At 42.8% G+C, this 27,431-nt stretch overlaps 1 protein-coding gene across 2 annotated transcripts in view; it reads left to right on the forward strand.

Moving 5' to 3' along the window:
• The window catches only part of GRK3 (G protein-coupled receptor kinase 3), a 125,874-nt gene that overhangs the window by 48,953 nt on the left and 49,490 nt on the right, over positions 1–27,431 (forward strand). Inside the window, exons 3-6 of one of the 2 annotated variants that reach the window (XM_012756557.2) lie at positions 7,900–7,973; positions 18,385–18,486; positions 20,223–20,297; positions 24,338–24,399. In XM_012756557.2, the coding sequence (XP_012612011.2) occupies positions 7,900–7,973; positions 18,385–18,486; positions 20,223–20,297; positions 24,338–24,399 (313 nt within the window). The remainder of the gene's footprint in view (positions 1–7,899; positions 7,974–18,384; positions 18,487–20,222; positions 20,298–24,337; positions 24,400–27,431) is intronic. The other variant, XM_075996652.1, reaches the window with a different exon arrangement.

Consider the following 27,431-nt stretch of genomic DNA (forward strand, 5'->3'; position numbering starts at 1 on the left):
TCGATAGGAATTTACTAATTACAAAAGGAAGACATATTTGAAAAGCCAAGTTGATAGCAATCATTGTATTATTAGTCACGAAATATGTTCAACCGTTAAAAGCCAAATTTCAGTTATTTTTCTCTAGCATAATAAAACAACCTTCTTTCCCAATAATTATATCTAGCATTTTCATCATGAGTTGTTTTTGTGATTTTTATCTCTTTTCTTCTAAAGGCCCCTAGGGATCTGCAAGGGGCTGGTTCCAGGACCCCTTCCCAGGACACCAAAATCCATGCACACTCACGCCCCGCGGAACCTGCGTGTGCAAAGCCAGCGGGTTTCACATCCTGAGAACACTGTGTTTCCCTCTGGGCTTGTCTGCGGGCGTGGAACCCGCAGAGACCGAGGGCTGGCTGTGTTTATTGGAAACGATCGTGCGTCAGTGGACCCACGTGGCTCCAACCCACGTTGAAAGACGTGGGGCCTTAAGGCCACATGTAGCCCTCCAGACCCCCAAGGGTGGCCCCTCAACCGAATTCAGACCTCACAGGGCACGTCCTTTTAGTGGAGGGATTTGTGCTGTGAAATTTGGATTCGGTCAGAAGGCCTCGCTCAAGGATCCCGAAGGCCACAGGTGCCCCACCTCTCTGGTGTGGGGTCACGCCTGCATTTCGCTGTCATGTATCTGGGTCCTTTCATCTGGACAAGGTCCTCGGCTCCCATTCGGCTTCCTGACTTTAGTATTTTCAAAGAGTTACAGGCCCATCGTTTTCCGAGGTTCAGAGTAGGCGTTTTGTGTGCAGGGGAGCTGCCGTGCTGTTCCCAGTGCGTCGTGATACTGCTTCGTCCCAACACTGGCGGGTCGCATCGGCCATCTGCTTAAAGTAGGAATTTGACAGGATTCTCCCCTGTGGCGTTATAAATTTTCCCTTTCTAAATGAGTAACCCGTGGGAGCTGCTTTTGACGCCGTGTAAATATTCTGTTCCTCTTTGAACCTTTACCCTCCAGTTTCAGCGCCCACCGATTTCCTAACGCCACCGTCCCCCGTGTGGCTTTTGATTGGCGTTTGACTGCAAGAAAGGGCTTTCCCTTCTCCCCGTGTATTTACTTATTTGCAGACGTGTGGATCCTTCGTTTAGCTAATGGGTTAACTCCATGCCTATCATTATTTATTTTGTTGCTCAGATTGTCCCAGTTTGGGCCACTAGGAGCCCCTTCAAGGTGGTTCGCGTCCTGTCGATCTGTCCCCATCGTCCTGTGAGCACTTTCTTAATTTCTGGCATAAGACATTTAAAGCTCGTGTTGTTATTTATTCACTGATCCTGCCCTGGAGTCAGTCAGCCTTTCCTCCAAGCAGCTCTAGCTCCTTTCAAAGGAAAATGGTGTTTAGAAACCTAAGTTGGGCCCTAGAATTGCTCATTGCAGTTGGTGTGTCATTGCCTCTAGGTATTCTTAGTAAATGGAGCAGGGGAACTTGTGTGTGCATTTTTGTGCGTGTACACATATCTGTGTGTCCACCTACCAGATGTAACAAGTTCAAATAGATACTCCCATTCCAATCCAATAATCTGGTGCTCGTTCCGTTCTCTTTCCACATTTTAACTCTCTTCCCCAAGAAAGCTCTCGTTATGCTCAGTGTGCTTACTTGTTTGTGTGAGCCCAGAACACACTGTAAGTAGTTTTAGAACTACTAATGCGTACTACTGGGAGAGCAAACCTACTAGCTAGAGTTAATATTTGCTTCCAGGTTTTTAAAGGTAAATTTACTTACAGTGCTGCACACAATTTAATTGTGATAAATGCATTAACCCACGTAACCCCCACCTCTGTCGGAAGACAGAATATGTCCTTTCTCCAGAAAGTTCCTTCAGGCCTCTTCCCAGTCAGTTTCATGTGCCCGGATGCAAGTTTTTTTTTTCTGATTTTTAAAAATCATAGATGGGTTTTGCCTGTTCTGGAATTTCATACATACAGAATTATATGTGTGAAATTCGTGTCCAGCATGTTTTGGCCAGCAGCATGTCTGACATTTACTTATTGTGATGGTTAATTTTAGGTGTCAACTTGACTGGCTTAAGTGATACCCAGATAGCTGGTAAAACGTATTTCTGGGTGTGTCCCAGACTAGCATTTGGATCTTAGTCTGAGCAAAGGCCATCTCCCTCACCAGTGTGGGCAGGTGTTGTCCAATCCATGGAGGTGGAGGAGGGCAGATTCTCTCTCCTCTTGAGTGGGGGGGGGGGCGTCCACCTTCCCCTGCTCTGGGACGTCAGAGCTGCTGCTTCTTGGGCCCTGGAACTCTAGGACTTAGGCCAGCTGCCCTGCCCCGGCTCTCAGGCAGCCAGCCCGTGGCCTTGGACTGGGAGTCACGCCATCAGCTCCCCTGGTCCTCAGGTCTCCAGACTGGGGCCGATCATACCGCTGGCTTCTCTGTCCCAGCTTGCCGGCAGCAGACCTTGGCCTTCTTGTTCTGTCCAGCCCTTCGGCTGATTGGGTGGGTGCAGCCCTTCTGCGCTAGGGAAGGCGGTCTGCATCCTCAGCGTGTATCGATGCAACTGTTAATCTCATCCCGAAACACCCTCCAGATTGACACATGAAATTAACCATCACATGTCCACCCCTGTCGACTTGGTGCTCAGATATTCGTCATCACACCACGATTCTCTCCAAATAAAGACAACCGACAAGGTCAGATTTCCACCTAGCACGCAACAGCCGTTCTGCGTAGAGCCGAAAACGCATCAACCCATTTCCCAGAAGAGGATGCAAAGTCCTCGTACGACGTTTGCTATTCTCTTTGATATGCTGCAACTTAAATACAATCACGTAAAGTTAAGAATACTTAAATATTGTGCTATAAAGTCAGTGTATCTTATGTTATTTGATAAGGTGATAAGAGAGGGAAGAAAACAAAGGTATTTGCTTAATAGACACATTCCCCCCAACCAACCAACACCCCCCCCCACACACACACACAAGATAAGGAGGAAGTACTCACCACAACCACAGTCCTCATTTCTGTAACTGGTCACGTGATTGTAGCTGGTATTCATAACTACCTTCTTCTGCTACCCATTCCACGTCCCCTTCGCCACTAGCAAGCACCTTTACCTGGTGGGGTGACCCAGCCTTCCTTCCTGAAGGGTCTGGGCCATTAGTAATCCTGCCTGCTTTGGGTTATACTTTTCCACTGACGTCACCCACAGGGTGTGGCAATAGTAAGACAGACCTACCTAGTCTCTTGTGTCCAGACACCCTCATTTCCTGTTGGTTGTCGGAATCGGCCACTCGGGCCGGCACAAGAGCCCCCTTTTTTGGCCTGTCCACTCAGAGGCACGTGGAGCCCAAAGTGTCGTCCCTTCTCAGCAGCGTGGGAGAGTTCCTGCTCCCCGGCGTCCCCGCCAGCACTTGGTGTTGGTGGCCGGCAAGTGGCATCTCAGAGTGGGTTCATTCACAGTCACCTGATAACCAGTGATGCCGAGTGGCTTCCATGGGCCCACTGGCCATCCCTGTCTCTTTCTTTGTGAAATGTTTAAGCTTTGTGAAGTGTTTGGATTTCTTGGTCCTTCTTTCCTCGGGTGGTTTTTCTTTTAAGATTGATTTGTAAGAGTTTTTGTTTGTTTATTCCTTTGGATGTACATATAGAAGGTCTTTTTCTGCTTTAGGCTTCATAATGTTTTATCCCAGTCTGTGGCTGGTCTGTACTTTTTAACAGTGTCTGTGGATGAACAGAAGTTCTAAATTTTGATAACTTATCATTTTTTTGTGTGTGAAGATAAGTTTATATCCTAGAGGCGTTATAATTTTAGCCTTCACATTTAGTTCCATGATAATTCCTAATATAATTATTGATAAGGTGCGAGGTAACAGTTTTTTTCCATTTTTTTTCCCCCACCATTTGGATATTAGTTTTTCCAGTATCATTTGTTAAAAAGACTTAACTTGACCAGAATAGATGTGGGCGTGTTTCTGGACCCTCTGTTCTGTTCCATTGATTTAGTCTTAGGCCAGTCCCACACTGCATTGATTAATAAGGCCGTATCATGAGTCTTGAAATTGGATTGTGTTAAGTCCTTGAACTTTGTTCTTCTTAAGATGTTTTGGGTATTCTAGGTTTTTTTATATTTCCATATAAATTTTAGAAGCAGACTGTCACTGCATTTAAAAAAGCCTGCTGGAGTTATGATTATAATTGTATTGACTCTATAAGCCAATTTGGGGAGAATTAATGTCTAAGCAATACTGAGTCCTCTAGTCCATGAGCTGAGTGGTCTTGTATTTACTTACTTATTTATTCCTAAGTATTGATTGTTCACTGATGTTATTGCAAATTGAATTGTTTTTAAAATTTCATTTTAAAATTGTATGCTATGTGTATATAAGAATTTCATTGATTCTTATCTAATGACCTTATATCCTGTGGCCTTACTAAATTTGCTTATATGTTCTAGTGGTTACTTTGTAGAATTAGTCAATATTGGTAGGGAGTTTTAGCAGTTATACAATCTATTTTCTTTCCCAGTGTTTTAACTCCTTGACGAAAACCTAGGACAAGTATTATGTCTTGCAAGAAAGTTTCAGATTTCTCTTTCTCCCTTTTTAATTTTTTAGAAGGTTAAATGTCAAAATTTTTCATAGAAACCACTTACCTTTTATACTTTTAAAAGCTCTCAACTTATTGGTATTTTATCAAAATCAATACAGTTCTTCCTACTAATTTTTGCAATATATTGTGGTCGCAAATTGGGATAGTTTGCCTTTCCTGGGTGTTATATACACTAAAAAGTCAATAGTATTCAGGCAATTTGCAGTGATTCAAATATAGAAACAAGGTAAACACATCTCACAGTTATCTAGAAAGCAGGTGTTAGGTCACTATTTTTTTTTATTCTTTAAAATCTGGAGAAATCTCAATGATGCAGTGAACTTATTAGGCAAAGTATTTCCTTATTTTTGCTCTTCAGTTTTTGCTCTAATCTGAGTAATGCTTCATTTGCTTTTTATGTAATTTAAGGCCGATGAAAGTAGATGGCTTTCCTCCTGGAACACAGTGGTCTAGGACCCATCCAGAAGGCAGAATGTCTTTCTCCTGGCTGCTCTGTTTTAACAGCTCAATTTGAACAGCTGGCAGAAAGTACAGCTTCAATTTGTGTGCAGACACCAGGGAAATAACTGTTCGGTTTTCCCTGTAGTGCGTTAAACTAATTCCCTGGCCTCTTCTGCACACGGACGATGGAAACTGCATTAAAGAAGTAGGCGAAAACATTCTGAGCTGGGGGTTTATTCATTCCCTCCTTCCCTCGGGCCCCCTCTTTCTTTCCTCTTCTGTCCTCCCTTCCCCCCGTCCCTTGTACTTCTTCCTTCCCTGCCACCTTTCCCCCTTCGTCCCCTCTCATGAGCTCTGTTTGAGTCACAGTCAACGTTCTTGTTGCTGCAAACGTAGTGGCGAATAAAACACGCGTGCCTGTCCATCTGCAGTGCACCCCGTAGTGGAGGAGGTCAGCAGTGAAGGAGCAAACAGGTGCATGTGCTGATTTTTGATAGTCACAAGTGCTGTAGACAAAGCGTGGCGTGCGTGTGCGTGCGTGTGCATGCGTGTGCATGTGCATGGTTGAGAGATGGGAGAGACAGTATGAGAATGAATGAGAATCATGGACGTCCTTCTTGAGGAAAGTGCCATTTGGACCGAGCTGTCAAAGTCCAGAGGACCCAGGGCAAGGGTATTGGAGGAAGTGGGGACACAGCAGGAAGGAAGCCAGAGAAGGGAGTGAGGTTGGTGTTCGGGAAGCCGCAGCACCGAAGCGTGGTGGCCCGAGTGACGTGAGCTCGGGGTGCGACGTGAGATGCAGCTGAAGGAAACCGTGACTGGAGTCAGGAGGTGGGGAGGCGTTCCAGTTTGGTCCCAAGTGCATTCAGCGGCCCGTGGTCCGCGTGCGGGGTTATCCCATTTTGTCAGTTAGACGTTTCGAAGAACATCTCTAGTTTGATCAAAACACCTAAGTTCAAAATCGTCGTTTTTCTTCTCTCTTCCAAAAATAGCAAAAAGAAATATACGAAGCAAAAACTGACAAAACCGAAAAAAGATGAACAGATCCATAATTACAAGTGGAGATTCTAATATTTTTGTGTTGATGATGGATAAGTAGACAGACATTCAGCAAGGATTCAGATGTGAACCACTGTATGGAGCTGACTTGGCTTAATTGCCTTTTTATTCTTCTAAACGAAACACTCCACCTACAAGAGCAGAGTATGCAATTTTTCTCAAGGGCCATAGAGCGTTCGCCTAGATGGACCAAATTTGGGGGAGCCCAAATCAAATTTCAGTATATTTAAAAGCCTTAAAATCACATTAAGTATGTTGTCTAACCACATGAGCATGTTTTTGACCACAACAGAGTTAAACAGAAATCAATATCTAAAAAGAAAAAAAAAAAATACTTGGAAAAAGACCCAAATTTTTGGAAATGAAACTAGACATTTCTGAGTGACTCCCGGGTCAAGAAAGAAATGACAAGGGAAGTAGGAATCACGTTGAAATGAAAGAAAATGGAGACACAACCATTACTCTTATTTAAAATGTGAATATACTAATATGCGGATAGGTAGAGACTGGTCTCCTAGCCTGTGTGTCCGCTGCTTGCTTGCATTTCCTCCTTTCTTTGTGTGTTGGCCTTGCCTGCTTCCTTACTAGTCTTTAATCACGTTCATCTAGTTCGAGTCAGTGGGCATTTGCCATTTTCCAAGGTCATGTTCGTTCCCAAATTCCTGGGGACTAACTTATGGAGGAGGAACCGGCAAGTTCAAGATTCTGGTACTAACATTAGTTAAAATCTTGTCAAAGCTGCATCCTTTCTCTCCATCCTCCCTGAGGGATCCTGGTCCCCTTCTTCTGTACATGTTAGACGTTTTGTGAGTCTTCCTCAGTTCCCTTCTATGACTTCCTTTAATTGCTTTGACTTTTTTTTTGGGGGGGGAGGTTATAATCTACAAGTGTCTCTACCTTCGGCCTGCTATCAGCTTGTTTTGTTCAACTTCATTTGCTCATCTGGGCTTGACTGTGGCAGGTGTTAAACTGGGGACCAGGTTTTCAAATGGGGCGGGAGCCTTAGAAAAATCATTCATTCAAGCGTGCTGAATATTTTGACAGAGACGCGTTGGAAATAAACTGCCTGAACAAACATTTGTTTAACAGACATTTATTGACCTCCTGCTGTGTGTACCAGGCCCGGGCACTGTGCAATAGAGTCCATCTCACCAGAGGGGACTTCAGAGCAGAGCGGGCTCTGGAATCCAATTCTGAAGGTCACGTTCGGAGTTTCCGAGCTGTTAGGGAAGGGGGTGGTAGTCTAGACACAAGGCGTTGATTGTTTAAAGGTGAGACACGGAGTTAGTTGCGAAGGCGCAAAGAATGACCTCGGAAATACCCTGGCACCGGGTATTTGGTCGGGGGCTTGGAAGTCGTGAGTAGGGAGAGAAGGGGTTAGGAAGTTTGTGAAGCTTCTGTCTTTGGGGGGAGTTTAGTCCTGTTTCTAAGGGCATAATATTTATTAGCTCCATGGTGACTCTCACCAACATTTCCTTTCTACCTGTGCTTCTCGTTCCTTTGGTTGCTATTTTGCTCACTGCGGTGAGGCGTGAGCCAGCGGGGGGTGACCCCTGGCCCATGCCTTCTTAGAAAGTGGGAGGGTGTGTGCTTGGAGAAGAAACCCCGAAGCCAGGAGCCAGGTATGTGCTGCTCTTTTACCTGGATATTTCCTTCTAGAATATATTAATAATTAGCTTCTTGAAATCCATTCTTTTTAAAAGGCAGGGGAGGAAGAGGTGTCTATATCAACACAATACTTTGAAAACACCCTGTGGGATAAAATTTCGATTTACTGCCCACCCTGAAATTTTTTATTCTTTTCCTTTAGGTTTCTTGCTATTTAAAGATTTTTGTTTGAATGAAATTAATGAAGCTGTACCTCAGGTGAAGTTTTATGAAGAGGTAAGAAGTCACCGTTTTACTGATGCTTTTATTTCAAAAAGCATATTGACACTGTGCTTTGGAAACTATCAAGACTACTAAATGTCTTATAAAATATTTGAAGATTCATCGAAAGTAATCAGTAGCACAAAATACATCATCGAGTTTATCAGAGATGCTAACAATGTCTACAAAAAGCCGAGTACGTGATAAAAATCACATCCTCAATCAAATACGTCAGAGTGCCACTGAAGCAATGAGGGACAGTTGGGCTGAAATCCCAGAGGAGGGAGAGTGGCTCGGTGGTACGCTGGGACTGCCAGCCGTTTTGTTGTCCGTGGAAGGGCAGTGTGACATTGGAGGGTGTGTGCTGAGGCAGGGGGTGCTACTGGGTTTGAAAGGGAAACCAGCCAAGGGTTTCTGGTCACACTGCAGTGACAGATTGGAGACTGAGGGGAGGGCGGGGGGGGGGGGCACTCAAATACGCGATTGGTTTTTTCCCACAAGGCATTTGGTGCAACCTGAGGTTGGAGCAGGGCTGAAAGAGAAGCTTCTGGAAGGCACATTGAAGTCTCCCACAGCCTCACAGTGCTTAGGAGACACTAGACCTAGGCTCGTGCGGGCAGGAGATGAAAGACCCCGGGTGGGGGGACCGGCCGACGGACTGAAGGTCCACAGCTGCTTTCCACGCTGGCAGATGGGAACTCAGGCTGAGAACCCAGGCCCGGCTGCCTCTGGGAGACAGAAAAGACAGAAGAGGTTTCTGAGGCTGGAGTTAAAAAGAGAATTGAGACTGGAGGAACCCCCGGTGTGCTAGGGAGCTGCATCCTCTCGAGACACATGCCCAGTTTTGAAGCTGAGCAGGGCTGGGGGCCAAAGAGCAGGGCCGGAGACTTCCTGAGGGAGGGCAGGGCCGACTCTGGCGCGGAGGAGCCGGGGACCTCTGGTTGAGCTCCGCCACCGAGGGCCAGGCCTTGCAAGCAGGGTCGGGGCAGATGCTGGCTGGTCCTGCAGAAATGGCAAATGCACCCAGCTCATTCTCTCTTTGGGTGAGGAGCCCCCTTCCTTACCTCCTTAACAGAGTAGAAGGAGAGCTCTTTTTTTTTTCCACAGGTAGCAGATGACATTATGCAAAGACTCCATAGTGTTCAGCATGCAGTAAAAGAGTTATTAGACATGCTAAGAGGCGAGATCATGGGACTCAAAACCAGCCAGTAGAAGCAGACCAGCAGATGGATCGGACGTTGGAATTAGCTGCCAGTAGCTTTAAAATAACTGTGAATAATATGTTCAAGAAAATAGAGGGAAAAGGTGGACAAAATAGAGGGAGGGAGATTTCATTTCAGGATAATTTGAATTTATTATGAAGACTCGAATAGGCCTTCTAGAACAGAATGTGCAGTATTTGTACATTAGAACCTAATGGTTAGTTTCAGTAGCAGATTGCTTATAACACAAGACAAAATAGGAAGGCCAGGTCAGTAGATAATCTAAAACTGAAGCACAGGGAAACAGGGATAGAAAAAAAAAAATAGGCGGGAGCATTAAAGACATAACACGGGACATGCTTGAAAGGTCTAATACACGTGGAATTAGAGTCCCAGGAGGAGAAGAGAGAGGAGAGAGAGGATAGGTCAAAAGCAATATTTGGGGACATAATACTAAGAGTTTTACAAACTGATGAAAGGCATCAGTTTACAGATTCAAAAGTTAGACAGCCCTAAGGAAAATGGACACAAAGGAAACACATCTTTGCCCATCAGTATAAGACTATGGAAATTTATGACAAAGGAAAAAAAAATCTTAAAAACAGCCAGGGTGAGGGGTGGGGAAGACATGTTACTTTTATAGGAGCAACAATTTGACTGACTGTGACATCTTAAGAGATGATAGATGATGATAGAAAAAAAGAGAGAGAGACAATGAAATATCTATCTTTAAAGAAGAGAAAGATAAAAACTGCCAACCTAGAATGCTATTCCCAGCAAAAATTTCCTTCTAAAATGAAAGTGAAATAAAGACATATTCAGAAAACCAAAAATGAGGGAGTTTTTCCTTTGTGGACCTGCATGACAAGAAATGCTAAAGGGAGATACTGTGGGCAGAAGGAAAAGGATCCCAGATGGAAATGCAGAAAGGAATGAAGACCATGATGAAGGGTAAATGTGTATGTAAAAGATAAATGAATGTGGACAATAATGTAGTGTTTGTAGAGCTTAGAATGTATGTGGGATTAAAATGCATGACAATAGCACAAAAAACAGGAGAGGTTAAAGAAGTTAAAGTATCTTAAGGTTCTAGGATTGTTGGGGGGAGTAGCATAAGTCATAGTTTGCACTGGATTGTAATGAGTAAAAAATGCATATTATAAGAACACTCATGCGCTGAATAATGATGTTTTGGTCAACAATGGACCACTATAGGATAGAGCTTCTGCAAGATTATAATACTGTATTTTCACTTTGCCTTTTCTGTGTTTAGATATACAAATACTAACCATTGTGTTATAATTGCCTACAGTATTTAGTAATATACTGTACAGGTTTGTAACCTAGGAGCTGTATATGGCTACACCATATAGCATAAGTATGTAGTAGGCTATCCCATTTAGGTTTGTGTAAAGTGCACTCTATGCTGTTAACATAATGACAAAATTGCCTAATGACATATTTTTCAGAATGTATCCCCATTAAGTGATGCATGACTATATATCCAACAAGCTAAAAGAGGAAAAAATCGAATAAAATAATATTTGATCAATTACCAAAAAGGCAAAAAAGGAACAAAAGGCAGACATAAAATAGGTATATCAAATTGAAAACAGAGTAAGATAGTAGCTATAAATCTATTTCGATAATTGCATTTAATATAAATGGACTAAATACTCCAAGTAAAAGACTGGGATTTTTCAGACTGGATAAAGAACCAAAACTCTACTATATACTGCTTTTAAGGGATATACTTTAAATAGAAGGCTGGAACAGAATATGTAATAGAAACACTAACCAAAGCAAAGCTGGTATAACTACACTAATATTGGATAAACTTCATGGCAATGCCGCTTTGAAATAAAGAGAGATATTTCCCAATGATAAAGGGTCAATCCAACAGAAAGATATCACAACCTGAAACCTGTATGTTACAAATAATATAACTTCAAGGTATATAAAGCAAAAACTGACAGCAATAAATGAGACAAATCTATAATTCTAGCAGAAGATATTAACACACACCCTTCGAGAACTTATAGAACAGATGAAAAATTAGTAAGAATATAGAAGACTGAGAGTTCTCCTAGTGTATTCTCTGGCCACAATAGAATTAAGCTCAACTTTACTAAGACATTCTTAACTGCCTGGCAGTGAATACACATCTAAATAATTTATAGTCGAAGAAGAAATTAAAATAGAAATTCGGAAATACTTCAAATTAGAATACATTTAGGAAATGATGTATGCTATTATTATTAGCACGATGTGTCTGTAGGGTAAAGCATTTTAAATGGTCCGAGGGAACCATAGCGTGCGTGATTCAGCCCCATGCAAGTAATCTTCATGCACATTTGAAAACTGGAGGGATATTCCTTTCTTACCGGTCTGTGGATGTATACGAAAACTTGGTATTTTTCATACTTTGCTTCAAAAAGTGGTGGCAGCTCCTGCTGCCGTGTTTCTGCCCGAACTAAAGACCCCGGTGTTTCTCTCTGCTGGCTCCTCTCCTGCTCTTCTCACTGCTATTCCTGGCAGGGAATGGATATGCCGCATGGGACCATGCCCCTTGGGGACACTGCAGAGCTCCTCTCTGCGGCAGCCTTCCCTCCTGGGGCTCAAGTGTGGTTCTGTAAATCAACATAGCCCGCAAACACTGGCGTTGTCAGTAACTCTTCTCCAACCCCTTGGTTTTGTCATTCCAGCAGATTCTTTAATTTCCAGTGGTTTTATATGACCCCAATCTGTAGAAAACCACGTTGCCAGCTATCTTGAGCCGTACATTTTGTGCATCATATTTCCACTTTCCTGCATCCCCAAACTTTGGACGGTTCCCCATTTCCTGTGTGTTAAAGCCCTAACTGCTTATCGTGGTAGTCAAATATCTGTACTTTACTTATCAGCTACCTCAGCTACCTTTCCCGCTTTGCCTTTCTCTACCTTTTTTTTTTTTTTTTTTTTGAGTCAGAGTCTCACTCTGTTGCCCGGGCTAGACTGCTATGGTGTTTGCCTAGCTCACGGCAACCTCAAACTCCTGGGCTCAAGCAATCCTCCTGCCTCAGCCTCCCAGGTAGCTGGGACTACAGGCATGCGCCACCATGCCCGGCTAATTTTTTCTATATGTTTTTAGTTGGCCAATTAATTTCTTTCTATTTATAGTAGAGACGGGGTCTCGCTGTTGCTCAGGCTAGTTTCGAACTCCTGACCTCCAGCGATCCTCCCACCTCGGCCTCCCAGAGTGCTGGGATTACAGGGTGAGCCGGTCAGCAAAGCCTGAAGCATCTACCTTGTGTCAGAAACTGAGTTTATAGATGCAAAGACACTGTCCCTGTACCAAGAAGCCCACGGTATGGGGACTTCATTAATGTCTTATCTTCAGTGACCCCACCTACAAAATGAGGTTAGTCATCGTCTCCTGCTTACTCGACAGTCTAAGTGTGACCTCCAAACAGGACCCTAGGCGAACAGTTGCTTTCTAAACTATAACATCTATCACGCGTTGTTCAGGCATGTAAGGAAGTTGTGTAACACAGTGGTAAGAGTCCCAGCTTTAAACACAGATTGCCCGGTTCAGATTTGGACTATACTACTTGTTAGCTTCGTGAACTTGGACAAGCAATTTAACTTTCTCTCTACCTGGGTTTCCTCAGCTAAGAATTAGGGCGATGGGAGTACCCGTCTTGTAGGGTTGTTGTGTGTATGTATGCAACGCACTTACAGCAGCGTCTAACGTGTAGTTACTGCTCAGCGTGTTGATTTATACACTTCTTGTTCCACTTATATATTGAGGCAGCTTATAAACATACGTATATTATACCTAGCCTTAAAAATAAATCATAGAAAAGAGAAAATAAGCATAAGACCAGAGGTAAAGTTACCATATAGAATTTTTTTTTTTCACTCATTCAACCGATATGTATTAAACACCAGTCTTGTGCAGACATTGTTTGGATGAGTCCTTGCTGTGTCCTTGAGCTTAAGTTCTGTTTGAGAGAAACAGACAATGGGCAGATAATAAGTAAAGAAACAGGAAATGTTTCCAGAAGTAATAAGTGTTATCCAATGACTCCAAACAGACTCAAAACTCAGCGTCATGTATTATTGTGACTTGGTGGCCACTTTAGAGTGATGGGTCAAAGGCTGCCTGAGGAGGTGGCATTGAAACAGGGACTTGAGTGTCAAGGAGGCTAGTCCTTTGAAGATGAGAGGAGGGAGGAGTTATTTAAGGAGGGAGGAGTTATTCAGTTATTTAAGACTTAGCCAGGCTACTGGGGTCTCCCATGCTCATGTGTCATTATTGGGTCTACCAGGGATTTTGACAGAATGTATACATAGAATTTTGGAGCTCCCATTCTATGTGTCTTTATCTTTAGGAATACCTTGTCCTTACAGAGGGAGGAGGAAGTAATTTAGGGCTGATGTCATGGCTAAGATAGAGCCTCTAACATGGTGCCAAAAAACCTTAGCATGATTGAGAAACTGAAAGATGAGTAGTGTGATATAGTTGTCTTGGGGGTGGGGTGGGGCAGGTGCTGTGAGATACGGTCAGGGTGAAGAGAGAGAGAGACGGGGTATTGGGAGTCAGAATAGCAAATTAGATTTTGTCTAAAGCCCATGAGAAGTTTAAAACAGGGAAGTGTTAGCTGTAGTGTTTTATAAATACCAGTTAGGCCAAAGTGGTTGATGTGATAGATCTTCGGCATCTCTACTGATTTTATATCTACTTGTTCTAGCAATTGCTGACGGAAGGGTGATTAAAATCTTTAAATCTGATTGTAGAATGTACAAAATGATATATATTTTTGTTCTGTGAATTTTCTCCATGTACTTTGAAGCTCTGTTATTAGGTGCATATACATTTATGAGTGTTATGCCTTTCCATATAAAATGTCCCTCTTTATCTGTGATATAATTCCTTGTCTTGAAATCAGCTTCACTGGATATTAATATATAAATATAGTCACTTCAGTTTTCTTATGCTTACCGTTTTCATGATATATCTTTTTCCATCTTTCTACTATCAACCTCTGTTTTTAGGTGTAAAACTTGTTTCTTTCAGACAGATACAAAAGTGTCCTGGCTATATTTTTTCTCATTTTGACAATTTTTGCTCTTTAGTGGAGTAATTTTAGATATTGTATTTAGCCTTTGTATGGTTTGCTGAGCTTCTTGAATCAGTAAATTTGTATCTTTCACCAAATCTGGGCAAATTAGGGCCATTATTTTTTGGAGCATTTTTTCCCTATCTCTCTCAATCTTTCTTTCCTCTCTGATTATATGCATGTTTGATCTTTAGACAATATCCTATGTATCTCAGATGCCCTGTTCAATTCTTACCCCAACATGTTTTTTTTTTCTTCTTCGGATTGGATAATTTCTATGATTCTATCTTCCAGTTCATTGACTTTTTCTCTTGGCTTCTCTAGTCTGCCATTATGTTGATCCATTGAATATTTTATTTCAGATGTTATATGTTTTACTTCTAAAGTTTCCATTTGGTTCTTCTCATAGTTGTTATTTTTTGACACTATTTCCTATCTTTTTATTCATTACATGAATATTTTCTGTTAATATCCTTTTTGTTATGTCCAGCTATGATAGCTGCTTTAAGATCCTTGTCTGATAGTTCCAACATCTGGATCATCTTGGATTGATTTTCACTGATGGTCTGTTTTCTTACATATGGGTCACACTTTCCTGTTTCTTCACATGTAGAATAATTTTCGACTGCATATCGAACATTATGATTGATGTATTGTAGGTACTCTAAACTCTGTTATGCTCCTCCAAATGATATTAATTATTTTTTTTTTATTTTAGTAGACAGTTAATTTGGCTCACTCAAACTTTAAGCTCTGTCTTCTCTGCGGTGGGTAGCAGCTGAATCTTGTTCAGTTATTTAAGACTTAGCCGGGCTACTGGAGTCTCCCATGCTCATGTGTCATTATTGGGTCTACCAGGGATTTTTGACAGAATTTATACATAGAATTTTGGAGCTCCCATTCTATGTCTCTTTATTTTCAGGAATATCCTCTCCTTACAGCTTCTATTTGATGCCTCTTCTCCATTATCTGTGTGCTTTTGGTCCCCTTCCAGTGCCGATAGGTAGTTGTGTTTTATATGTGTGTAGAATTTGTACTTGTTATCTCAGGAGGATTGTTCTGTTAGGAGGTATTTGGCTCTTACTGGAAACAGAGCCTAGGATTGTGATAGGTTTTTAATGGAAAGAAAACAGGATTTGATGATGAATTGTATGTATGGGTTGGTGGTGGCAGTGGTGTGGGCAAAAGAGTGGAATCAATGATGATTATTCATTTTTTGGCTTAAGACACTGGGAAGATGGTTTTACTCATCTTTGTGGTAGAGAAGACGGGGGGGGGGAGGAGCCTGTTTGGGGGGAGCACAGAGAACGTAGTGATCCAGAGTTGTGTTTAGACGTGTTACATTTGAGTTGAGATGCTTTCTAGGCATTCAACTGGAAATGTCAAATAGGTAGTTGGATGTTTAGAATCTGGAGCTCAGGGGTAGAAAGTAAGACTCAGAGGTCTAGACTCAGTCATCAGAATAGAGTTGGTATTTGAAAGTGCAGGACAGAATAGCTTTGCCTAAGGTAGCTTAGAGAAAAGGGGTCCCCCCAGCACCACGCTGTGAGCCAGGTCACCATTTAGAAGTCAAGCAGAGGAGGAAGAACTACTAAAGGAGACAGAAAGAGGAGCCCGTCTGTGGCAAGGCCCCTGGAGAGAGTAGATCACAGAAACCAGAGAAGAAAGTTTTAAAGAAGGTAGGAGCGGAGACAACCGAGTTGAGTGCCCCTGAGAAGACAGAAGAGAGAGCCTTGTCCTGGCAAGGCAGAGAGCTTTAGTGACTTTACTAGACCCTCTCAGTGGAGTGGTGGCGGGACAAGCAGTGGGGGGAGAAAGTGGAGACGGTGACAGCTGTGAACCGAAATGCCTGCTCTTGGGGGTCAGGCCACTTGGGTGCATGTTCAGCTCTGAGCCGTGTAACTGCCACCGCAGAAAGGGACTGCATGCTCAGTGCATGTTTATTACTGATGACAGTAATTCCCTGTCCTGCACCAGGCAAGACTTTTTCACCTTGAACTTAGACCTTCCCCTGTTCGGGTTACCTGGACAACCAAACTGCCAGAATCAGAGGTGGCATTTGCTAGCTGTATGCTGCCATAAGGACGTCCTGTTTGGAGCTAATTGACAGGTAACTGTTGTGCATGCTCTTTAATCAGCGGTCTTGCTGATGACAGAAAGGTGAGTTCTGAATACAGACAAAGACACTGTAGGCTGTCACTTTGCCTACTAAGAGTTACCTTTTCTGTTGTTCAAGTTGGAGTTTATAAGGCTCAAGCCTTTTGGTAAAGACAGTTTTGTGGTTCAGAGTGTCATTTGTTCTGAGAATTGTCTGTATAGTCAGAATTTGATGGTTCACGGAAACGTCCATAGAATGAACATCTGTTTAACCAAGGGTCAATTTGCTTTGTGCGTTTCTTGGAACGTAGACTTACATTTCATTACACTTGTTTTCAGGGATTCCATGAAGCCTCGTTATTCCTTGAGGTGGTTTCCTGTGGAATTTAGCCAGTCTAGGCAGAAATTTTTGCCTTTGGTTTAGTAACAGTCTACCTTTCTATCCTCGCATGCTGACATTAACCTTTGGATCCGCCTGTAACAAAGCACAACAAAAGGAATCAACCAAGCCGAAACTCTTATTTTCTGACTCTGCTTTGGGTTTTGGTGTCTGGCTTCTGTTACTTTGCAGAATTACATTTGCAGATGCAGATGTTGTATTTGCGTCTAGCATGGTGTGTGAACTCCTTAGACTTGTTCTCCTGAATTGACAGGATGCTTAAGCCCTGGTCCTTGGCCACGCCCACATTACTGGGTTGATTCTTCACTGGGACAGTCTTGTCTTCTTGGGTGGGGTATCAGCCTAGGGCAGTCTACCTGCTTTTATGGCAGGTTTTATTTATCATGTGTTCCAAGAAGATTCCATTCTAAGCGCTGGCAGGAACAGAAGTGTGAATTGTAGCCATCACGGGTGATGATGACCATCACTGATGATATTTCAGGGTAGTAAGATGTCCCCAGTGATTTCTCAGTGTGCAAACCAGCCAGCCCCACTGTGGCTCCTAGGGGACCCCCGTGTCTCACCTACTCACATACCCCCAAGCCCCCGATGGTGACCTTATCTTTATCAGGAATTCTATTGGGATTTGCTGGTTTAGATTTCAAAACTGTCAACCCTATACTGTAAAGTAAAAATGCAATTTTAATTTTTATTTAGTTTATATTCTCTTCCATGGAGTTTTCCCAAAAGTCAATCAATCATGTATAGTCATCAGCCATTATATTGAAGCCCTTTGTGACTGTCTTCCTCCCAGCTTCATACCTTATTTATGTTTTCATTCTTTTCTTGTCTTTTGGATTAGAAGTATTTCTATAAATAAATGGGAACAAGTCTCTGATTCGGGACCTTCTGTTACCAGGGTAGGGGAATCGGGACCATTTCCACAAAAGGCAAATATTTCTAAAGCACATTTCGTTATTTAGCTTATCTTAACGCGGGGCAGGTTACCTTAGGTATACCTAAGCATAGCAAAATATACCATTTGAAGACACCTTTCTGTCAATACTTTTTATAGCACAGGTGAAGTTCCAACCTAAAAAGCCAGCACTTTCATCTACGGATTAATTCCTTTCTGAAATACTTTATTTGCTCCAGTTGATTTTTAAAAATCTCTTTGCAGGAATCCTGGCAATTCGTTTTTTTTTTTTTTTTCTCCTATTAGTTTTGGAACACTGTACTTGTATCACAATCTCTGTGATAACTCTTAGAACTGAATTACAGCCAAATTGAAATTATTTGTGCTTTGGAGAGGAGAACTGGCAAGGACACATGGTCCATGACTTGTGCGTTGTAAGATAATCGTAACCATGGCAGCATTTGTTTCCCAGTATTATGTTTCTGCATTTAAGTGATGAGATTCTTCCTAGGGCAAAAAAATCCACGCGTATATTTCTCCAGTTGAATTTCAATGATTCCAACTTCATCATGACAACATCAGAAGTTGTTTTTTCCTGTGGAATGGCCAGTCCAGTCATTTGCTTTATCTCACATGATAGTGGTTTCCGTCTGGGCTAATAATATCTTTTGATAAGGTAAATTTCTAGGAAGACGTAACCTAACAACGATAACTTTTTTTAAAAATCTAGATAAAAGAATACGAAAAGCTTGACAACGAGGAAGACCGCCTTTGTAGAAGTCGACAGATTTATGACGCCTACATCATGAAGGAGCTCCTCTCCTGTTCCCATGTGAGTATTTCTGCTCATCCGAGCGCTGTGGTGCTGAAAAGTACGCGACCACGTTCAGCGTTTCTAGAATGAAACTTTTAAGATCACGGAAAAACGTTTAAAGATTTAAAAACGCATCTCCAGGACGGAACCCATTTCTTCTGTTTTGTCATTTGCTTCCTGCTAATACAAACACAGCGTCTGTTGCTTCATGTATACTTAGTATGTTTGCAAAAGCTGATACTTTCATTGCAAAAACGGACAAATAATATAGCGAATTTGGGTCAATTGAAGAAAAAAGGTTAGTCTCAGTTCTAGAGTTTCTAAAGAAAATTAGGTTTATTATTTTGATAATAATTTAGCTATACCTTAACAATTAGGCTAATCTAACATTGGATAAATATAAATCTTAAAAGGTTTCTTTGAATTAGTAATGAGGATGATAATTTATGTTAATTTTGTTCATTAATAGTTAAATAATGGTTGAAATATATATTTCTTTTTCCTTGTAAATCAGACAAACATTCTAGTTCGGTCATTAGGGTACCACTCAATTCCTAGAAAATTATTCCACCAGGAGTAAAACTGACGATGTTAATATCGCTACATTAGGACCATTTTCCAGAGGAATGCCCTAATCACATGTGGCTATTTAAATTTAAATTAATTGAAATCAAATGAGGTTAAAAATTCCATTCCTCAGTTCTTCACGCACCACATTCCCAGTGTCCAGTGCCCACACGTGGCTAGTGGCTTGTGTGTCAGCTGGCACGGGCGGCAACGTCCCCGTCATCACAGGAGGTCCAACTCGATGGCACTGGTGGTGACAATGACCTATTTCAGCGCTTCTGTGCTTATTGTGTTGTTTGCAGTTCTTTGCGACATTTGATTAACTGTGGCTAAAGATGACATCTTGCATAACATGCATTGCTTCATTGTTCTTCGAACCGGCCTTGCTTGGGGACGAAAGAATTTCTGAGCTGGAACTAGTCCTTGACACCCTGTGCCTTGCTGCCTTGCTGGGGAGTAACGGCCCCTTGGGGGATGCCAGCTGTCCGGTGGGAAAGCAAGCCCCTGCACACTTGGTTGTCGTGCATTTCGGCAATCCACAGGGGTTTTAGCCCTACAATGAGATTTTTAAGGCCTTTCTTCTCATTGTGCATTACTAAAGAAGACGCGATTTGAAGTTCCGGTGGGGGGGTGGGGAAGGATACACTTTGTAATTTTTGTCAGTGGAAGCTCCATTCTTTTTGCCCCCCCCCCCCCCCCGTTCCTCTCTGCTGTGGTTACAGCAAGGCTTCCCTCACCCCAGAGCCCTTTATAACTCCGGCTTGGCTTTATAAGCCGGGCATTTAATTCCTAGGTATATTTTCGTGTGTTGGATTTCTCTTACAGAGTAGAAATGTTCCATGTTTGGAACCCCATCATCAGCTAATTAAGGGATGTATATATTTAATCAGGTGATAATAGGATTCTTTACATTTTTATTATCACAGTGCCCTTGAACTCTTGGGGAACTGGAATGGAAATCAGGTACCCCCAGGTATGGTTTCCAAGGACTGTGGATGCCCAGAGAAACAAGTATTTGCTTGGATTGCCTATAAATATCCAATAGATTTTTAAAGAATGCTCGCCAATACAATTACTACAGGTCACTATTTAGTATTGTTATGTTAAAGCACCTGTTGTGATACAGGATAATATACAGAGGTCTGTTACATTTTATCATTAAAAAATATCTTTCATTTTTTTGAAAGCCGTTCTCAAAGCAAGCTGTAGAACATGTACAGAGTCATCTATCCAAGAAACAAGCGGCATCAACTCTCTTTCAGGTAAGATAAAATTATTTCAGAATAAATATATCTGTTTTGCTTCACAGTTGACCTTGGTGACATTCTTCTTGCGTTCACCAGTGCACTAAAGGAATTGATTTGTAAAACTATTCTTATCTGGAGGTTTATCGCCAACAACTGGAGTTTAATGTGGCTTGTCTTCTCATTGAAATGTGATTTTCCTACCAACATGCTCCATGAAGGCTTTCCCGAAAAAGGTCACCAGAGGTTTTTAGTAACAGTATGTTCTAGAAAATCAATCAAGATAAGGTATCAAAGAAGAAGAGTTCTCCCACTTGACATTCCGATAGCTGTGATTAAGTAAGGACTTTACAAGATTTATTTTGCATTGCCAGAATGATGATACTCGCGGTGATCATTCTTTGGATAAAATCAGATTTATTTTCAAGGATCAAGAGTGAATGGTTGAATGACCTTTGAGTCATGACTAAGGAATTGTATTTTTTACCTTGGCCATTCATATCTTTATTTTTATTTATTTATTTATTTTTAAATTTTTAGCTATTATGGGTGCATAATAGCTGTATAGACCACTCGTATGTTGAACACAATACAATCACATAGATTTCAATGACAAGACTTAAAAAACCAAATTCACAGCTAATAGGCCTATGTGTTTTCTTTAGATTTAATGGTTTTGCCTCCTCCAGAAAAGCCTTTTCCATCCTTTCTTTTCCGTAGAGGTGACAGTGGTTTGCAAGGACAGTCAGATTCTCAGATAATGTAATTCTTATGTTTCTGTGAATTATAAGGAGTATTGAAAGAATGCCATTGAGCAATGCAACGATTTTCATACATGGAAATAATTAATGTACCCTTTACTTGGATTATTCATTCACTTACGCTGCGGTACTCTGACTTTCGACTCGATAGTATTTATTTATGCAAAATGAACTTGATTATTCCACAGACCAGATACTAATCTGGCTCTTAGAGCACTTGGATCATAACGAAGAGGGTGATACCTTTCTGCCAAAATAATTAGATGGCCTCTTCACGAAATGCAGGGCCTGTCTGTACGGTCTAGAGGGTTATAAGCTTGGACTCCGAAATTCATTGACCTGCCCTGGCTTTAGGTCCCAGGGCCATAGCTGGAGGACCCTGGGCCAGCGTCTGCACTCCCCTAACCTCAGTTTTCTCCCCTGTGAAGTGGAGGCGACAGGGGGCTGCCCCTCAAAGGAGGGTCCTGCGGATTCAGTGAGGAAGGTGCACTTGAATGGCTTTGCACTGGGTGTGTCTGTCACAGTGCTCCACTCCACCAATGTCAGCCTCTGTCACAAATTCCATTTGCATATTCAAAGAGTGCAGTATGAATCCATGCTTTTTGTTGTCTCTGTGATATTTTAGTGTCAGAATTTCAGTTTTCAACTGACTTTGCCACGGCTCATAGCCTTGTAGTCAGTTTACATTGGACATCGCTAAACTGCACTTCATAACACATGGGCTTTTCAACTCTGATTTTTAACTTTTCCTATAGCATAAATATTACTGAAAAAAAATTTTTCTAGGTGAGATACAAAAACCACTAAGATGCTTTCATTTATTTAGAAGTTATTTCTTCAGCATATATTTTAAAAACACTTTACTGATTTGTTTTGTTCACTTAAAAAACGAATGGAAATAGTATTCTCATAAAACTGATATAGAATGGTGGTGTTCTTATTTCAAAGGTGAAGAAAATAATCAAGTTCATTATTGTGTGTGAATGCAATTCAATGTAACACTTATCGTGAAAAGATAGTGACAATAGTTTAAGTGAAACTTATATGTTTGGATGTCCTGTTTACACAGGCCACATTAGCTAGCAAAGTTGGATGAACTTTGTAGTAAAACAGAAATGCTCTGAAAATAAATACAAAATGTTTTTTTATTAAATTCATTTGGCTTGCAAGTTGCCTTTAGAAATAAGTAATTGCATAGGTCCATCGGGTGGGGGTCAGGGAGTGGTCTGGAAAAGGCCCTGCCTGGGGTTTGGGTCCCTAAAATGTGCCAGACCCTGTGCTCAGCATTCAACATTCCTAATCTTATTTAATTCCTGTGATGGCCATGCAAATTAGATGTGACTGCCCCCTTTTACAGATTAGGGGAACTGAGGATCAGAGAGGGGGAGTAGTTTCCTCCTAATCCCACTGTTGAACTCTGGCTTTCTTACTGCTCATCGAGTATGTTTTGCAGTCCCTTCTGCTGCAAAGTGGCAATGTGGTGCATTATATGCAGGCTTAAGAATTCCCCGTGGTTTTCATCTTTTACTTTATTAGCAGAAAGTCTGAGCTATTAGATTAAATATGAAAGCAAAATATTGCTAGAATAACTGACACGATAGTTTTTGTAAACAGAAAAAATCTGTGACATATAAACGTAGCCTTTTCTTTGTATAAGGGTCTTTGAGCGTAGGAGCTGTTTTGTCTTTTGAAGTCTTTTGAGCCTCTCGGGAGCCGTAGAAGACTTGGATCGTTCACAAGCCATGGGGGAGTCGTAGGCTTTCAGTGCTGGAAAGAACTAGAGAGAGAGGGAGAGAGAGAGAGGGAGAGAGAGAGAGACAGAGAGGGAGAGAGAGAGAGAGAGTGTGTTCAGCTTTCCCTGTTAGGGAAGGAGGGAACAAAGCCCACGTGGCTTTGGCAATCAGTCCCAGTGGCCTCCCCAGCACAGGGGTGGCCCTGCCAGGTGGCAGAGGTGGGCTCAGCTCCCCTGCTGGCTGTCGGGCCTACGACGAGTTTTTTCTGGCGTGGGAAGTGTGGCTCCCAGAGGAGCCGTGGCTGCCGCCCTCCCCGAGTCTGGTCCCCGCGGCTCCTGCAGACTTCCCTCTCTCGTCGCTTGGTCAGGACCGTTCCAGGACCTGGTCCTTTTCTGTACACTTACGGGAGGATCTGTGAAGACACAGAAAAAAAAAAGGTTAACATTTGCAGCAAGTTTAGGCTATCAGGGTATTTTTCCGAAACCATCTAATTGACTCCAGGCCAAGCCGTGAAATACTGGCACTTCGTATCTTTGTAGTTCTTGGTTTAAAGTTCGTCACGTAGAACAGCGTGTGCTGTTTATTTGGTATTGTGTAAAGTGGCTTGAAAATTGAAGTAGATCGTGGGTGTTTTGCACAAGGAGGCGAGCACTGTGTAGGTGAGCCGGGAGCCCGCCCTCAGTCCCAGTTTAGCCAGGGGCCTGCTCGGAGGCCTTGGGAACGCACCTGCCCGCGTCCGACAGCCCCCTTACGTGCAGGGTGCAGAGTGGGATCAACTCTTCCTCCATGGCTACCTTTACTTTAGCTCTACGACTCTAAGAGATAGAGCCTCAATCCATAAACTAAGCTAATTAAACAACTCCATGGGTCTGTTAGCTTTGAGTCTTTAAAACTCAGTACTAACACACAACTCTTGGTAGTTTACAAGATTCGCTTACACAACTCACAGGGCCTAGTGCAGGTGTCCTCAACTACGGCCCGCGGGCCACATGCGGCCGCCTAGCACATTTATCCGGCCCTCTGGGTGTTTTTGCCGCCTCTGCCTGTCCTGCTTGGCAGGACCCACAGTGCGCACTCTCCAGCGGTCTGAGGGACAGTGAACTGGCCCCTGTTTAAAGTTTGAGGACCCCTGGCCTAGCGCAAAATGAAAACGCAGGGTCTCGAGTTCAAGACCCGTTAAAAATTTCGCAGTGGTGACAGGAGGGCATTAGAGGCAGCACTGGGCTCTTCTATGTCGCATCTCCACGGAGCTAGCTTTGGTCATTTGGGAAGTGCCCGTGACTTGCCAGGAGCCCTGCCAGGTGAGCAGGGTACAGTGGCAAACAGGGCGGACCTGTCCCTGTTTTCATGGGGTCTCGAGGGAGAGAACCATGAAATAAACACTCGCGATGATGAATCTGTCAGTGACAATTAGGCAAGCACCAAGAAGGGCAAGTACGAAGATAAGATGCTCTGGGAGTGTGTGATTGGGAACCTCGTGTAGTCTGATTCTCACCGGTTTGTGTTTTTCACTTCAATAAGTTCCTATTTATACAAAGTGGGATTTCTTTTCTATCCTTTCCAGCCATACATAGAAGAAATTTGTGAAAGTCTTCGCGGTGACATTTTTCAAAAATTTATGGAAAGGTATGAAACTTCATGCATAAATATAAAATTTTGTATTGTGTAGGCATACCTCCTTTAACTCAGTAAGTGCTGTCTTTAAAATGTGTGTTAATTTATTCGTTCAACAGGTATTTCTTGACTATATACTATATATATATATATATATGCCAATGTTGTGTTAGACTCTTTCCTCAATACTTTACATTATAATTTTTAGGGTTTGTGTATCTTGTACATCTTAACATCTCTTTGACCTTCAGTTCTTTAGCTTAATTATGGTCTAAATTTTACATAGACTAGGGAACCTCAATTTTGGAAAAGTATCTTACTGAGAGATACAGAGATCTTACTCTGCTAATGCAAGCATGCCTGTACCTTATCTGGCCCATTTGTTTGGATTTTGGAGTCAGAACTCCCAACGAGGGACCAACCTGAACTAGGTTCTTTAAGTAGTAATAGAATGTAAAGGCATAGGCCGGTGCGTGTCTGTGATCACATACATTATTAACAGACCTGATTTAAATATGTCTCTTTGGGTTACTCAAACTATAGAGCGTGTTTGTCATGCAATATTCTGAAGCTTTTCAATGACGCCCATAAAAATGTTCAGCCTCTCGGGCACCCAGCCACTGCACTGGTCAACTCTTCAGGTTTTGAGTCCGCCTCTGTGATGACCCACTGTCGGAATTGGGCTTTTCTAAAACAGCATCTGCCTCGACACTGATTGTACTTTCCTCCATAAACTCAGCTAATTTCTAGACAATCGCCATGATGATCGTGTCTCATTGCCAGAGCAGCGCGCAGCTGCTCGGTTAATTGCACTTTAAGAACAAATGCCACTTCACTGCAGTTTTCTTCTCCGCATATTCACAGAACTAAAGCAATTAAAAAAAAAAAAAAAGAAGTTGTGTTGTGATTCTACTGGAGTTCAAGAGATAATTTTATCCCGGAGTAGAGTCAGATACTTTGGGAAACTAATATCCGTGCAAATGATTGCACTCTTCTGAATAGTCGCAGACTCTTTGCCAAAAAGCAGCGGCATCCAACCGAGGAGGCCGGTTGGTGGCATCAGGGCTGAGTCGCAGCCGAGTCCTGGGTCACCTCCAGGACTTGCTGTGGGTTCTGAAATCTGACCTTTCCCCACCTCTTGGGGCGGTCTGGCTTTATGTGATCCTTGCAGGAGAGGGGAGAGGTGGGCATGGTAATGAGAAGTGGGGGCCGGGTTCCTCCCTGCACGTTTTCTAACTCTGCTATTGCCACCAGGCTAACACACAGAGCTATTGTCCCTCACTGTGTTAGTCGTTTCACATTGTCACAGGAAACACAAGGGAAGCCGTTTGCACTTTAGACAAGCAACCACCCTGGATTTTCTGAAGCCGTTATGATTTTACTTCGATAAATGATTTGTGAAGTTGATTTGTTAATTTTTATGCCTTTGCAGCTCTTTTTATGTCAATGCATTCTCAAATTAGAAAAAAAAAAATCATGTCAGGTTATGAGTTTGCGGTTTTGGTTTTGAAAAGCACGGGCCTTCTGTAAATACGGTCACGTAGCCCTCGACGTCATCAGGACGTGGCACACCAGGCCCCCGTGGTTAAAGCAACTCCTCCATGGCCACCCTGCAGTAGGCTGGCAAAGAGGGAGTTGTGTGTTGGGGCAGGGCGAGGGACATGTCCCTCTGTCCCCTGAGACAGGGCTCAGTTCTAGACAGTGCTGAATGAGGAGGATTTCCCTGCCTAGTTCAGACAGTGAACTTGAGCTGCTCAGCAGGACAAAGCTGAGCCAGGAATCAGAGCTAAACACATTTATTCTGCCCCACCTTACTGCATCCCAACCTCTCGTCTTCTCTGTGAGATCCTTTTAAGTTGTCTGCAAGGGCTCCGGCTCTCTGAGCCCTGGAACTGCCACAGCTCTGTCCTCCGCCCCGGTTCCTCTTCTGTCAAGAAGTGCCCATGCAGTGACCAGCTGTGGATTAGGAGTGGTGCCCCAGCGACCCCCACGGAGGCTGGACGGAGCCTGGATGCTCAGTCCTGGGGCCATCTGTGCTTCCCAAGGAGGAACTTGCTACGGCAAATCCATACTTGGTGGGCACTTCTCTCTTCCTGGTTTGTTAACCCTGCTCAGATGGCTGTCCCCACAGCCATCTCTGAACCCCAGAATCCAAGAGAAGAGAGGGTGTGGGCCAGCCCCGCCAAGCAAGTGCGTTTCAAAGACCAGTCGTGGCTTTATGCATGCGGAGTGCACGTGCATGGCTTAAAAACGGTTTGAAATAATTCTCAGAAACTCTCAAAATATACTTTTACTTTACCAACCTCATAGATGTTAGGAGGATCAGCAAAGCACTCTTTAAAAGTCATTTTAGATTTATTGAAAAAGGATGCTGTGTAATTACAAAGAATCTTTCTGCTTTTGATTTTCAGTTTGATTATTAGTCCCAGAAATATTTGCAAAAGATCTTTATTTCTATAAGCCCTCTTAAATGAAGCCCTCAGAGAATTTTGATATTTGGATGCCTTAAGGCATTCTATTATAAAGCTGATAAGTACCTATAACTTGCACTTCATAAAAACTAACTCCCTCCCTCCCTCCTTCCCTCCTTCCCTCCTTCCCTCCTTCCTTCCCTCCTTCCCTCTCTTTGTTTCTTTTTTCCTTCTTTCATTTCATTATAAGAATCCCAAATCCTGTGTCTGTGTAAGGAATCATGCCAGGGGATAGGTCCACCCATCACTAAGAATGTTCTCTGCTTTTAAGAAGTACTCAATCTAGAATGCATTTCCTTCGAAAATCTTTTTTAAAGCAAATACCTGGCCGGGCGAGGTGGCTCACGCCTGTAATCCTAGCACCCTGGGAGGCCGAGGCGGGCGGATTGCTCGAGGTCAGGAGTTCAAAACCAGCCTTGAGCAAGAGCGAGACCCCCGTCTCTACTATAAATAGAAAGAAATTAATTGGCCAACTAATATATATAGAAAAAATTAGCCGGGCGTGGTGACGCATGCCTGTAGTCCCAGCTACTCGGGAGGCTGAGGCAGGAGGATCGCTTGAGCCCAGGAGTT

This window comes from Microcebus murinus, chromosome 22, assembly GCF_040939455.1.
Source record: "Microcebus murinus isolate Inina chromosome 22, M.murinus_Inina_mat1.0, whole genome shotgun sequence".
Taxonomy (NCBI): Eukaryota; Metazoa; Chordata; class Mammalia; order Primates; family Cheirogaleidae; genus Microcebus; species Microcebus murinus.